This window comes from Pseudopodoces humilis, chromosome 4 (genome assembly GCF_049639895.1).
Source record: "Pseudopodoces humilis isolate 2021_Gansu_Grassland_sample_001 chromosome 4, ASM4963989v1, whole genome shotgun sequence".
Taxonomy (NCBI): Eukaryota; Metazoa; Chordata; class Aves; order Passeriformes; family Paridae; genus Pseudopodoces; species Pseudopodoces humilis.
Genome location: NC_142203.1, coordinates 32,617,358 through 32,631,846, shown reverse-complemented (window position 1 = coordinate 32,631,846; position 14,489 = coordinate 32,617,358). Strand labels below are relative to the sequence as shown.

Here is a 14,489-nt window from a genome sequence, read left to right as displayed (position 1 = left end):
GACAAAAAACTAGGCAGAAACCAAGTGGAACATGCTCCAGCAATGTGCCCTTGCAGCAAAGAAGGCCAACCACAACCTGAGCTCTGTTGGGAAGATCACTGCCAGCAGGCCAAGGGAGGTACTGCTCAGATCTGGTAAAACCGTATCTGAACTGCTGCATCCAAGATTGCCTACTAAGAGAGACAACTGGACATACATGGAAATTCAGCAAAGGGCAATTAAGATGATTAACAGACGGTAGTTTCTGTCAAATGAGGTGAGACTGAGTTAGCTGTGTTTGTTTAGCCTCAAAAAGAGAAGGCTCAGTAGGATCTTATCAATCCTGTGTATAAATAACCCAATGACTCCTTCTTCTTTATGCTCTCACATAATCTCAGTGGTGTCTCGTGAACAGGCAAGGGGTAGTAGAAACAAACTGAAAAATACTTTCAACTGCTAACAATTAAACTGACAGTTTCATTCAGTTTATCATGAAAGTTTTATTACATTAAACTAATTCTAACACTACTGACTATAGTTTCAAACAACAATCAGGGCCAATTATCTTATCTTACACTGATTTCAATTTTAAGTGTGAATCAAAGTTTAGTTTTAATTTACCTTACTTCCCAGTAAGTCCACACTTGAATAAACTCTTCTCTAAAACAAAACTTTTTTTTTTTTTTTTCATTTAAGATAGTTATCCATAAACTACAAGGAAAAAAATCATTGGTCATGTTCCAGTTTAAAGTAACACCTAAGCCACATCCTTACGGAATATCTGCCACAGTAAAACATACGTAAATATATAAAAATGTACGGATAAAAAAAAATCTGCATTTAATTCATCCATCTGTATTTAAGTAAACAATTACTCACATTTTTTGAAGAACCTGGGCCATCACAACCCCACTTGTTAAGTCTTCCACCGTCTGGCATGGTGCCTCAACATTAAATGTTTGGATCTGTGGCAGAAAGGAAAAAGTTACCTTCATTTCCTTCAATGTTAAGGACTTTCAAAAGTTTGAAAAAAATCCTACCAAACAGCAAACAGAATAAACTTCACATATTTAGTATACATGCTAGGTTTAAAAAACTTTATATTTAATAGCCACCAAAGAAATGAACAGAGCTTAGTATCCTTATTTTCTCAATAAACTGCTACAAAAATCAGTATTACATTCTCCAAAAGGCAAACCTCCTACTGCATTTTCTACTTACTGAAAGTCATCAGTGCATCCATTCAAGTACTTCCATATATTTATGTGCATATATCCAAATACACTCTCTTAATCAACAGAAGTATGAAAACCAGTTTTTAGAAGGAACACTGATCCCACTGAATGCTCATCAGCTCCCCACAATGAGAAGATGAAATGTAGACTGACATGCATATTCCAAACTTGATTATTCCCTCCTATCAGATGAAAGAGTAGAACACAATGCTGCTAAACTTTAATTGGACTATACACTACCAGAATTCTGAATACCTCATGCTGCTGTATTAATACAGCAACAGGCATCACAATCCACAGCAAAGCTCTTCGCTTCCTTGCTCTCCTGGTGAGAAGAATCAGTCCACTTCAGGACAATCTTTTTAACTGGTTTAACTTATTTGATAATTTACTTTAAAGTAATATTATTTTTGAATTATGTGAATGAGTTTTCAAAAATAATTTTGATGATATTATTTGGAGGGTATCTGCCTAGTGCTCTCTGCTACTATTCTCCTCTTAGGGGAAGACAGGGCTTATTTGTAGAAAGCACTACTCATATGCAAAAGGGGTAAGACAGTCTACAAGAGCACTTGCAGCTTCAGATTACATAAACGTTAGATACATCTATCATTTTTTTTCTGAACATAATGTACAACCATTCATGCTTTAGTGGCATTTAAAAGAGTAACAGTGGTTAGCCATTTCCCAATAAATACCCTTTATATGTGTGTATTATGATAAAAGACAATTCATGTTTCAGTGGGAAATTTTGAAGTTCTTTCTCTAAGAAGGCTCTCTAAAAGTCAACTGCACAATAGCCGAATTCTCCTCAAAGCTTTGGAATAGGGATAAGCTTTTTAGGTATTGTAAGGTACAATAAGTCATATAAACACTCTAGCAATGCCATTTAATATTAATTTGGAGTACAAGCACCTAGGTGAATTTTCCTTTATTCCGGCAAAAAATCCTAATGTTCATCTAGGGAAAAAAAACAACTGTATCCATAAAGAGTCAAAAATTGAGCTCTCAGAGGATGTTTCCTGATCAAGTTCAACTGTGACCAGTTGCTAGTAAAGAATGATGTCCGTGTTCCAACAGCACATGAAAAAATTACAGAGTGGCATATAAAACAGACAGAAGTTTGCTTCATATTTTCTTACAGCATGGTCTGAGATACTTAAAAAACCTTACAGCTGCTTCTCCAGAAAATCAAGAAGCCATCATAGATTGTCAGGACACTAGCTGAAAATCAGAGTGGGAGGGTGAGGAAAAAAACCCATGCATGAAAACATAACGTAACAGGATGTAATGCTGAATTGCTGTTTTCCCGGAAAATTGAATTTACCAGTAGTCTCTGATTTGTGGCAACACTGTTGAAGGAATACAGAGACAATTCTGAGTTCCCAACTCAGCAACATATTAAACAATAAATAATACTTTACAGCTACAACAAAAAGGGCTGCAATGACATTATGGACGCTTATGCTTGAAGAAGTTCAAGATGCTAAAAAGATAAAATTATCAAGCACAGACAATGAAAACTCTTTTTCTAATTTTGCATATTATATGTTTAAATAATGAAAATTGAAATCACTTTGCTGCACAAGAGCCAAATAAAAAAATCACTTAAGAACTACTATGTTTATGGTTTTCCAGAAGTAGACCATGTTAAATGCTCTATTCAAATAAGCAACAGCGTCATAATTAATGTCTTCAGAGTACAAACTAACCAGGGTGTTTTAGATTTATTTTGCAGTTTGATATACAAAACACTTCCTTGACTAAATAAAAGTGTATGTAGATGATACCACTACATTGATGGTCAAAAAAAGATGACTAAACTTATTTCCAAAACACAGAAAAACAAGATGCACATTTTCTCCTATTTTGTATGTAATTTTACCATACTTCCCCAACAATTCACATAGAAAAAAAGGTCAAAACTGTCACTGACATTGAGGTAACCTATCTGAACTCTTTCTTCCTCCCATAGACACATATGCAAGATTCCCATTGAGGAAAATAATGTTTTTCATAGTTAGACATCAAAGAACAGAAAGAAAGACTTAAACTACTGTGACTTTTGTCTTCATACACATTTAATTTTTATAATAAATATCTTTGCATTTATATTTCAATTGAGTCAAATTTATGCTGCAAAATATTTATACAAATCTTAAAAAATAAAGAACTATATGCTTTTCATATCCCTCAGAGATACGAAAGCAACAAATTTTCTTCAAAAAAACCTTACACAATGTAGCTTTTCAATCAGAGTTGAACTCCTATACTACTGCAGGTTCTACGTGTTAAACACCTCTAGAAAAAGAAGAGGTCATTTTCTAGAAGGGAGACAATGATAAGAATGTGGCAAATGACAAGAATGTGGCAAGACACAGAGCTATGGAGACAAAGAAGGAAATTTGTGTGCGTGTGTCTCTAAACAGCTATTCAGTGACAGCTGTTAAAACAGTGCTCTTCCTGTGCATTGTGATTTATCTCCTTCTGGAAGACTTCTCTCCCTTCCTGCAGGAACTGCTCGTTTGCTCTTACTTCTTGAGTGCTTGCAAGACAGTCCTCATTGTTAGTTCCACAAGACTGAATATTAATTCCTGCGCTCACTGTTATGATTATTGGGGGTTTTTTCCCCACTTCTTGAACTGATGTATGGAACCTGCACATCATTCTGTGGGCACACATGAATCTGATGAAGTTCAAGGCCTAGTGCTGCATCTGAGTTGGGGCAACTATCAACACAGGCTGGGATGAACAGATTGAGTGCAGCCCTGCTGAGGAGTTGGGGGTGCTGGTGGGTGAGAGGCTGAACATTAGTCAGAAACGTGTGACCAGCAGGTTGAGGGAGACGATTTTCCCCCTCTACTCCTCTCTCATGGGACCCCACCACTCTTAGTACCATGTCCAACTCTAGGGTTGTTTGTACAAGGAAGACATGGACCTGTTGGAGCAGGCCCTGCGTAGGGCCTTCTTCCTATGAGGAAAGGCTGTGAGAGTTGGAGTTGTTCAGCCTAAGAAGAAGAGAAAGCTCTGGGGAGACTTCACTGTGGCCCTTCAGTACCTAAACAGAGGTAAAAACACTTTTTAACAGGCCCTGTAGCAACCAGAAAAGCAGTAACTGTTTTAAATTGAAAAATCATAGATTCAGACTATATAAGGAAGAATTATTCTATGATGAGAATGGTGAAACACTTGAACAGACAAGTAGTAGATGCCCCATCCCCAGTAAGGCTGGCCCAGGCTCTGCACAATCTGATCTAGTTGAAGATGTCCCTACCCAAAGACAGAGGCTTGGACTACTTAACATTTAAAGGTGCCTTGCAACAGAAACTATTCTATGATCCTATCACACAAGACTCTGGGGAAAAAAAAAGAGGTAAAGTCAAAAACCCCAGCCACTTGGCTCAATCACTAGGTCGAGTACACCTTCACACCTTCCATCAAATATGTAATGAGAGTGAAGGGTTCTTTAATTTTATTAAATATTAACCCAGATCTCTGATCCACATGGACATGAACAACCAATTTTTATACAAACCTTAGAATAAGAATTAACAGGTGACTGTTACAATGCAAAGGTGGCTGTCACTGGGGACTAAATAATTTCTTCAGGAAGAGAATACCTTAGAAAATTTGAGTTACAGTTCCTGATTACATATATGAGTAGCGAGGATTTGCTAGTTGCTAGGGATACAAAAATGTATTTCATGAAAAATACTTCTGGTATGAAGATTAGTGAAGTGGACAAACACTCAGCTGTCAAAGACAGTAGGTGAAAACCAGGATAAAAATGTGATGGGGAATCCAGCATCCCATAAAACTTGATGGGAAAAAAAAAAGTAAAAAAACAAAGCAAACCAATTGTACATCAAAGACAAAAAAAATTCTCAATGACCTTTTCCTTCTCAACACTAAGGGATAATGAAAGACTTGCTCATTGCACAGTGATTATATACACAGCTTGGTTTTTATTAATGATGCAGTTATGTAATAAATGTCTTAAGTATTCTTTTCTAATAGTACCTGAAATTAGTGGTTCTTAGCAGATAAAATACAGTGTGACTGGCTACTTCAGCACCAACACACCGAGCAATAACATCCAATTTTCAATTTATCCAAGCAAAGCACTCCCCAGTCACTGCTGCAGGACAAACTGAGCACAGATTCTGACCAACCTGCTTGTTTCTGCACGTTTTTCCACTCTTTCCCTCTCCTTATCATTATTATTATTAACTATTATTAGCTATTATTATTATGGTTATTAGCATATTTAGTATTATGTTCTATGCATTATTAGTAGTGTTCTATATTTATGTTATCTCCAGCCTATCATTATTGTTGTTGTGTTATTTTGTTTCAATTATTAAATTTTTCTTATGTCAACCTGCAAGGTTTACCTTTTCCTTGCCATTCTTCTTCCCACTGGCAAGAGAATCAGGGTGGAATGAGTGAGCAGTTGTGAGATCATTCATTCCCAGCAAGGGTTAAACCATGACACCATCACTTTAGAATTATTTATCCACTATTTTCCAATATTTTTGGAACTGACTATGCAAGCTTACAGCTGGTTGCTATGCAGAGCCAAGAACAATGCCATGCCACTACAGAAGAATTAAATCACAGAGACAAGACAGGGAGAAGTGGCTGTGAAAAGAAACAAGAAAGGAACCAGCCTCACTGGGTTGGAGATGTAAAGAGCACACTGGTAGAGAAGAGTAAGGTGGGTTGGATACTTCTGTCCTTACACATTAATCCTGTATTACCTACAAGATCTGCAAGAATCTCACTAAAACATTTACTCAGGTTCAATGCCTAGAAGAAACCAGAATATCCATTATTTTCACAACAACGAGGTAATTAAGTGATACACAGTTGCTCTTCCTCAAATGTAAAATTCTTGCATTGAAACAGTCCTTTCAAATTAGAAGTGGATTCCCATCCTAAAAGCAGATCTTGTCCTTTTGGATAATCTAAGGTTTCTTTTCCCATTTTTCTCCTCACAGTTGGTAGCACTGCTATCTTCTACCTGCATAGTCATGGCATAACAGGTTTCTTCATGCTTTCCAAGACAACAGCAGACTGCATGAAACAAACAATGGGGAAACAGATTTTCTAACAAGCAGCAGCTTTATTCCAAGATCTGAATTTGTGAATGTTTACACCAATTTTTAGGTTTTCAGACTTTCATCACTACAATTAAAAAAGTTACTTTGAAATCCAGCTGATATGTTAGCTACTCAATTAGCCCACCAGTGAAATGACAAAGTTTTTACATTACTGGTCAGGGTGAGGATTCTTCTGGAGAAGGACTTGCATATTTATATTTTATTAATTTGCCTCTCATTTTATGTATATAGTATTTAATCCCAAATATCTGAATAGGTCAAAGCCATGAAATATCTCAATCAAAGTATTTTATTCAAAGTGACACTTTTTCAGATATTAAGTATTTCCTTTGCAGAAACACAGTGCAGAAAGCAAAGACACACCTTGACTGAAGCTTACACTAAAGGATTTTAGAGATGAGAGAGCCACAACAGCACAAACCAGCTACTACTGCACTGTCTTGGCATTGCCACTAAATTGCTGCTAACTGATGTGTTCAAGTATGACAAATTATATTAAGATACAATGAGCAGAGTCTCAAGTCTGAATGGTTTTTGGTTTAATCATTTCAGGAATATTAATGAGAAGACAAGCTAACCTATCAACTCCTGTGGTGAAAATGAATGTATTCCTGTTTTCAGTTGAAAGCCAGATAAGCCAACTGATGAAAAATAATTCTTAAGAGCATTTGTAAAGTAGATAAAATAAAGATATATAAAATACATAATAGGAAGGCCTTAATACAGCATCATAAGCCTACAGTTCTTCCCAAGCTTTCATCTATTTCATCATGTTTTATTTAAAAGTAGCATTTATCAGTCAATGCTTTCTCTTTTCAAAATACAAGCTACTAATAAAGTGCAGAATTGCACAACATTAAATCAATGCACCCACATTTATGGGATACGTACATTCACACTGTGCCAAGCACAAATGAATTTTAGAAAGCTTTAGAAGTGCCTTTCATGACTAGAAGTATGGCATGGCAAAAAAACAAAAACAAAAACTATCCAAAACATAAATGGTATGATTTCCAGGAACCAGTAGCTCCCTCTGCTAATCAGAGTGCAAAAATTTCCATCTCAGCTGCCCAGAAGAGACAAAATAACACACTTACAATCATATTATATTAAACACAGAAGTAGGATATCTTCTGCCTTCAGCACTCTGACTCACAGAAGCCTAGATGGTAATCCAGCCCATAGAATTGGGACACATGAAGTTTCCCAAGATAATGAAACTTCTTTGTAAAAGTAGGTGTTCAATACAAACAGCAGAACAGTGCTCAATGAACAAAAGAGTGAAATTCTTTTTAGTCTGAATGAAGATGACTAGACTACTAGAAACACCAGGCAAATGTGCCCAAACAGATCCATACTAAAATGAAGAACAGGCAGCCAGACATAGCATTTATGTGAGGGCACAGGGCCATGTAAAGTCGATTAACTTCTTGGCCAGCGGCTAGCTAGAGAAGAAATTTATACGTATTTCTAGTATTACTTGAACAAAAAAATCCCAAACAAATAAACCAAACAAAAAGCAAACAGAACAAAACATAAACAAAACCAACAAATACTAAAAAATAGATTATAGCTTTCTCTTTGCAAAATACAGAAGAAGAATAACAACTATTTAAAGCCCATAGTTCCAACCTTTGCAACTAGAATTCAGATGAGAAACGGTTTCTATTGACAGGTGAAAGAAAGAGCTCTCTTCTCTGAAAGCACAGAAAATTAATCCGAGAACACTAAGTTCTACTGAAATATCATCTGCACAAACTTTCTGATCAGTGTGGAAAGACAGGCTTTCACAGGATCACATGAGTAAGAAAGATTTAGCAGCTAAAAGACAGGGTTAAGAGACACTGTGGCACTAAGTTTTCACCAGGTTAGGAAATTTCAGACTTAGCAGATTCTAGAACTGGTGTACATATATAGCACACCACAAAAATTAGCATATCTTGGAGTTCAAGTCTCCTTCTTTTCCTTATTTGTATTTCAACAAACAATTACTTCAACTTCATGGAATTCTGTGCAAAATAAGATTTTTTCAGAGGCTGACCAAATTCAATGATTCCTTTAAAAAACGGCAGTAGCCACAATGTAACAAGCAGACATCTTTTGACATTGTCCATAAAATAAAATCACTATTCCTGCCAGAGTGATCCTAGCCTTTTTTTCCCAGCCACAAAAAGGGCAGTAGAATTAATAAAACCAAAACCAAACAAACACACACACACAAAACAGATCAAGAAACAAAAAAACCCACACATAAATTCTGTTGCAGTTAATCACACAGTTATCTCTACTTATTCCTACACTGAAGTGAAACTATGGATACCTTGCTGCCATGACAAATAAATTCACTGTTCACTCAAAGATTTATCTTATGTAATCCTGAAATGTAGAAAGGCTGTAATTCATTTAATACTTTGAAACGCTGCAGTGAATAAATTACAGATAATAATTTCCCTGATCTGATGTCCCCAAAACATAAAGCATGTGAGGTTAAATATGCATTTCTTGTTTAAGTATCTTAACTTAGCTACCTTGAGAGACTTAGTTTAAAATGAGAGGTTCACGAAGGATACAAAGGAGTACGCTTCCAGCATGACACACTTTAGCAAAGAAGCTTGCAGCTAAATGGCCTGAAAGAGCCCTGGGAATTCCAGGGCTAAAGCACATTATCATCAGATTTACAATGCATCTTCTTGTGCAATACTTGCTCCACTACCTGCAACACTTCAAAAACACTTCCTGTGCGCCCCCTTTGTTAAGCTCCCATCCTTTAGTGGCCCCAGCTAGTCCACTGTAACACAACTCCATCTTTGTATCTGTTCAGAAGCTTCTGCCTGCCACAGGCAGGAGAGGAGTTCTACCTGGACTCCCCCACTCTTAATTTTAGACAGCTTTTCCATTCACTGAAACCCTTCTCCTTTCCGTGCTGTCTCTTTGTTCTCCGCCCTGAATGAGCAATACTAAGGAGCTCATGAGAGGGAATGATTTAAGTCACATATGGCAAAGGCAGACAGAAAAACAATACAAGCATACTCTGCAGGCCAGGAAACGACAACCAGTGGTACAGAAAAAGAGTTAATACCCCTGCCTTTCCTGTATGGCAGGACCTGCCAGGCTGTTGGCAACAAAAGCCACAAGGACACCACTACTCTCTTCCCCTCACTTCCAACCAGGCATTCCTGTCGTAACCTTGCGCTAGCGTTGGTTGCCATGTGGCAAATAACCTCGCTGTTGTTTGGGGTTTTTTTTAATTAATTACTAGGACTTGCAAATTAAATTGATTAAAAAACCCCAGACTTAGGTTCTGGGACACTTAACAAACCAAATTTAGGCAGACTTTTCTAAGCAACCATACTAAAGAGTCAGCCAAGAAAGGAGAGAGCAGTAAATGTAATTGCATAGCAGGGGAGAGGGGAGAGGCCCAATGCTCAATTTGAATGTCTACAATTGCTGTACAGAAGTCAAATACACTGCAGTTAAGATTTCTAATGGTCCAGGAAGAACAGAATGACAGAATATTATCTCAAAGTTTACAAGCCCCAAAATGTCACAATTAAGACAGACAATTGTACAAAAATTACAGTTTGACTTTATTTCTTTGAAACATCTGTGTTTAAGTATTTCTGAGAAGACAGAAACAGGTTTCTCACCACACCTCCCACTTTAAGATTAACGAGCTAACAGTAAAGTTGTTTCCTTTACATTCTCTAAGGTTCACAGTTCATAGCAGCAAAGTCTGTTTCTTCTCCAAGCAACATCTCACAACCCCTCACCAAAAAATGAGGGGGCAGAATTGAGAACTGAAATTGAGCACATACTAAATCATATTGTTTTTGGTTTTTTTTTTAATCAGACAACTACTGTAAATGTACACTGTATAGAACAGCTCTTCAGTAAGGAAAACATAGGAAAAAGAACAGAATGTGGGACAAGGACCAAAAGAATTAAAATCTAAGTGTCAAAATGCACACATGATGAAAAATGTATGCACCTCCAAATTCTGTGTTCAGTCTTTCTTTCTCAGGTTGACTTAAAAGATGGGGGGATGGCAAGGAACGCATAGAAATCGTACCCTATTACCTTTCATTGTTGTACTCCTATGTTATCAGTCTTCTATCACCTGCTCAATATAACCTTGAAGAGATTTCTGTTTCTGCTTGACCTCTCAGCAATATGGTAAAAAAATCCCTATTACCCAAAAATGGTGCTAGACACTCCAGCTCCTTCAAACATGGTGAATGTTGCATTCAGAATATCCCAGTCATAGACAGCTATCTCTCTAAAATGTGGAGTAACAGATTGTTTACTATCTTAGCAAGAGGTCATAAAACATAAAAAAAGGTTGCTCAGCCTACTGGTCTTTCATATTAGTTACAGATCAGTTACAGTGATCTGCCAGCTTTCTGAAGCCGTACTCCATAATTGCTGACAAGTTCGAGTTTTTCTGCCCTCTGAACAGCCACACACTGTACTCAAAGAGAACAGTTTTCTTGGTTCATTGTCATCATCAGCACAATCAAACACTCCTGAAAAACATGTTTTTCAAGAAGTAAGACATGCTGATGCAATTACAGTATCAGAACAAAACGAAACTCTACAACTTCATGGTCAGTGGCCAAGGAGTGGAAGAAGAAACAATTTAAACAGGTGTAGCAAGTTGCCTACAATTTTGGCATCTACAAGAAACCAGAAGAGTACTTTAAGATGCAAATGCACAAGGATCGAGAACAGCATAATCTAAAAAGAATGTAACTGGACAGCAGGAAAAAACAGCCTCCCCAGTAAACTCCCCCAGTAATTTCTCTTTGAATAGGGTGCCTAACAAGCATCTGCAAACAGCCTTCTTGAGCAATCTGTTTCAGTAGATGGTCACATGGTCTCTATACTTCATAATAATCATAGTTAAATCCTTACAGTTGGGCACAGGCCACAACACAGAAGAGATGCACCGTACTGAGGAGATTTTTCAGCCAAAAAGTAGGAAAGGTCAAAGAATTCATACCACATAAATTATCAAAGTTCTTGTAAAATGAAGGATGTTGAAATAGAAGCCTTGCAGTGTTTAGAAACTTCTCGCTTATCACAAAAGTTTTAACAGAAACTTTACTTGGCCTTGAGGGCTGGAAAAGAAAGAAAGCTGGCAAGATGCAGCTTGGTGGAGAGCACATACTAAAATAAAAGATATTTATCATAATGAAAGAAAGCTTGTGACATTTCCACATCAACTTACTACTTACAATCACTTAGCAGCAACCACTTTGAGGAATCCTCCTGTTTACATACCACTGCTAAGCAATCTTTTCACTATGGTATCTTAGTTCTGTGATAGAAAAGAAAACTTCTCAAGTTACATAGCAAAAGCCTCTAGCCATTACAGTGTTTTCAGACACATTAAAGTGTAACTGGCACAGGCCTGTTTGACAGCTCTCCACATTTTATGAAATGCCTCACCTATGTATCTAAGTTGAGAGCACTCCTGACACTACACTCACACAACCCAAATGGAAAACCAAAATCCCATGTGTTCATATGTGAACCAGTCTTAACTTCTAAACAGAAAATGAAGTTGTCAATCTCTGTTAGATTTGCTGAAACAACTTCAGTATTATTGCAGGTTTACCTCACAGCCACATTTTTCTAAAATGCCTTGGCTGAACTGCGTCTTGGATAACAATACCATAGTGCATAGGACAGTCTCAGAGGAGGTTTGTGGGAGATTTTTGGTAGAGCAATAGTTCTGTAATTACAGTAGGTTGCAAACACTGCTAAAGTGCAAATATCAATTTTGGGAGGCCAGTACTTGGCCTCCAATCCTTCATTCAGTTTTGCTTGAGTTGCCACTACGGTGGCTATCTCAAAATAACATCATGGTCACCTGCTAAAGTGGTAGGATGTCAAAGCTCACCCAGATGTTTAAAATCCATAAAAAAAATTATTTAGGAAGCCATTTGATGACACTGTCAGAGAGGTGAAAAATAAACAAGAATTACACCCCAAGCTAAACCCTAACAACAAAAATGGGTATTAGCAAAATTTTAAAAAATAAACTAAAACATATTCAAAGGTAAGTCACTTGCCCCAACTTAAACACAGCAGAAGAAAAATCACAGGCATGCAAGGTAAAAAGCCTAGGTGATACTCTACTTAATTAAAAGTATGAGTTGGCAGAGGGAGGAGCACTTTCTTCTCACCCTATATCCATCTGAGCAAACATTCAGTATAGGCCAAACAGGTTCCCAGACTTGTAGAAAGCCTTATCTATTCAAAACACAGACTAACCAGTTTAAGTACTTCTGTATGAATGTTAAGCAAGCAATCTGGGAGGTTAAACCAGTTCTAAAGAGTAGCCAGCCTCTCTGGCATAATGGGAAATGACTGGCCCTCCCAGATGTGCATAAACTATTATTAAGACTGCTCTACCCTCCTATCTAAATAAACGGTTTCCCAAGAATCACTATGGGACTTGAGAGAAAGCCAAGCAAAAAAAGCATCTTCTTTATACACAGTCAGTTTCACTGAGAAAAAAAAAAAACAACTTCACTGCCTCTTCTGCAAGTTTCATGTATGCTGGAATAAAGTAAAATCACCTTTCTTCATTTTTTTTTAACTGAGTCTGTTTCAAAGCCACATTCCTACATAAATGATGAAATTGTAAAAATAACCCATAATTTCATACATTTGTCTCAGAATCAAGCTGACCCATTTGGAAGTTGTTTAAGATGATTTACTATTTCTGCTAAGCAAAAGAGATGCAGCTAGTCTTCTCATTAGCTCAGTATTTGAGAGGTGTAAAGGGACCTGTGTGGACCACAACTACATACAGGACGAGGCTCCACTAGGTAGGTACAGCTTCAGGACTGCAGATTACAAAAATTACAAATTACTGAGCCTCTCACTCGGCTTTTCTTTGCCCATATTAACATACATCAACTTCCTCACCGGGCCTTCTCATTCCCCACACGTGAAAGAGGAAGTATAGAAAGCCAAAAGCAAGACAAGTGGCCAACACTTGTCCATCACCAAGATAGAAAAGTTGGCAGGAATGAAGGAAAGAGAAACGGGGTAACTTATTCCAGACCTACATGAAGCACTTCCCCAAAAACCTCTTCCCAAAAATTGTTGCCTTCTATACTTTCCAGGCCACTTGCTCACCTCTAACAATAAATTAATTTCCCTGCTCATCCTTTTGACTTTCATTGAGAAATCTAAGCTGCTATTCCCCAGGAACTTACTCATCACCATCAGAATTTCAGTCAGCTCATTTTTCATAAAAAAAAGTCTGAAAATTTCTATTTCTATTTAACAATCAACTGTATTGCAGTTTCATATTCTAGGTATTTACTTGGCAATTTTGAGTAGAGAGGGAGGAAAAAACCCAAACCAGCCCCAAACCAAAATCCCGTGGTTTGAAACAAATGATCAATAATTCAGCTACTACACATATACAGATTCCATGCCTGTGTTATAGTCCTTGCCCAGACTACAAGTAATTGCAAACCCAGGTTTAATGCCCACTATATTTTGGCTGTTCTTTGTATGACACCATAACCTAAAGTCATTTGTGGAAAAAACTGCAAACATTGAAGTGGTATAAAGTAATTTTTATCATAACAGCATAGAATGGTTGGGACAATAACCATTATTATCTGGAAAGCCATTATTATTACTGGAAAAGAACTTTGAAAATCATCTGGTTCCATCCCCCTGCCATGAGCAGGGACACCTTCAGCTAGATCAGGTTGCTCAGAGCCCCATCCAACATGGTCATTACTTCCAGGGATAAATATATCACCACTTCGGTTCATACTGTAAAATCCTCGACCTCATCGGTGAATTCTGTCTCTCGAGACTCAAGCACTGCTTAAAAACAGAGAAAAACAAAAAGGCGGAAATGCAAGCTTCTGGTAAGGAAGGCGGCCTTGCTGGTCAAAGTGACGGGCAGGTGCCAAGAGCGGGGTACTGACATACCCACGGCACAGCAAGGACAAGGACCAGAGCCACGGCCTGCAGCTAGCCCGCCCATTCCGGGCGCACCTGGGGGCGCACCCGCGCCAGCCCCCCGGCTCTTTGTTTCCGCGCTGCAGGGACAGCGCTGAGGCGGAGCACGGCCCTGCCCGGGCACCTCCGGAGCGCCAAGATAAGACATAAACAAAGC

General features: G+C 37.8%; 1 protein-coding gene across 4 annotated transcripts in view; it reads right to left on the bottom strand.

The window, feature by feature from the left end:
* HOOK3 (hook microtubule tethering protein 3) overlaps window positions 1-14,489 on the bottom strand; it is a 93,736-nt gene that overhangs the window by 78,943 nt on the left and 304 nt on the right. For 3 of the 4 annotated variants that reach the window (XM_005530923.3, XM_014259651.2, XM_014259653.2), the window contains exon 2: window positions 859-944. In XM_005530923.3, the coding sequence (XP_005530980.1) occupies window positions 859-944 (86 nt within the window). Of the gene's footprint in view, window positions 1-858; window positions 945-14,489 lie in introns of those variants that run through there. The other variant, XM_014259654.2, reaches the window with a different exon arrangement.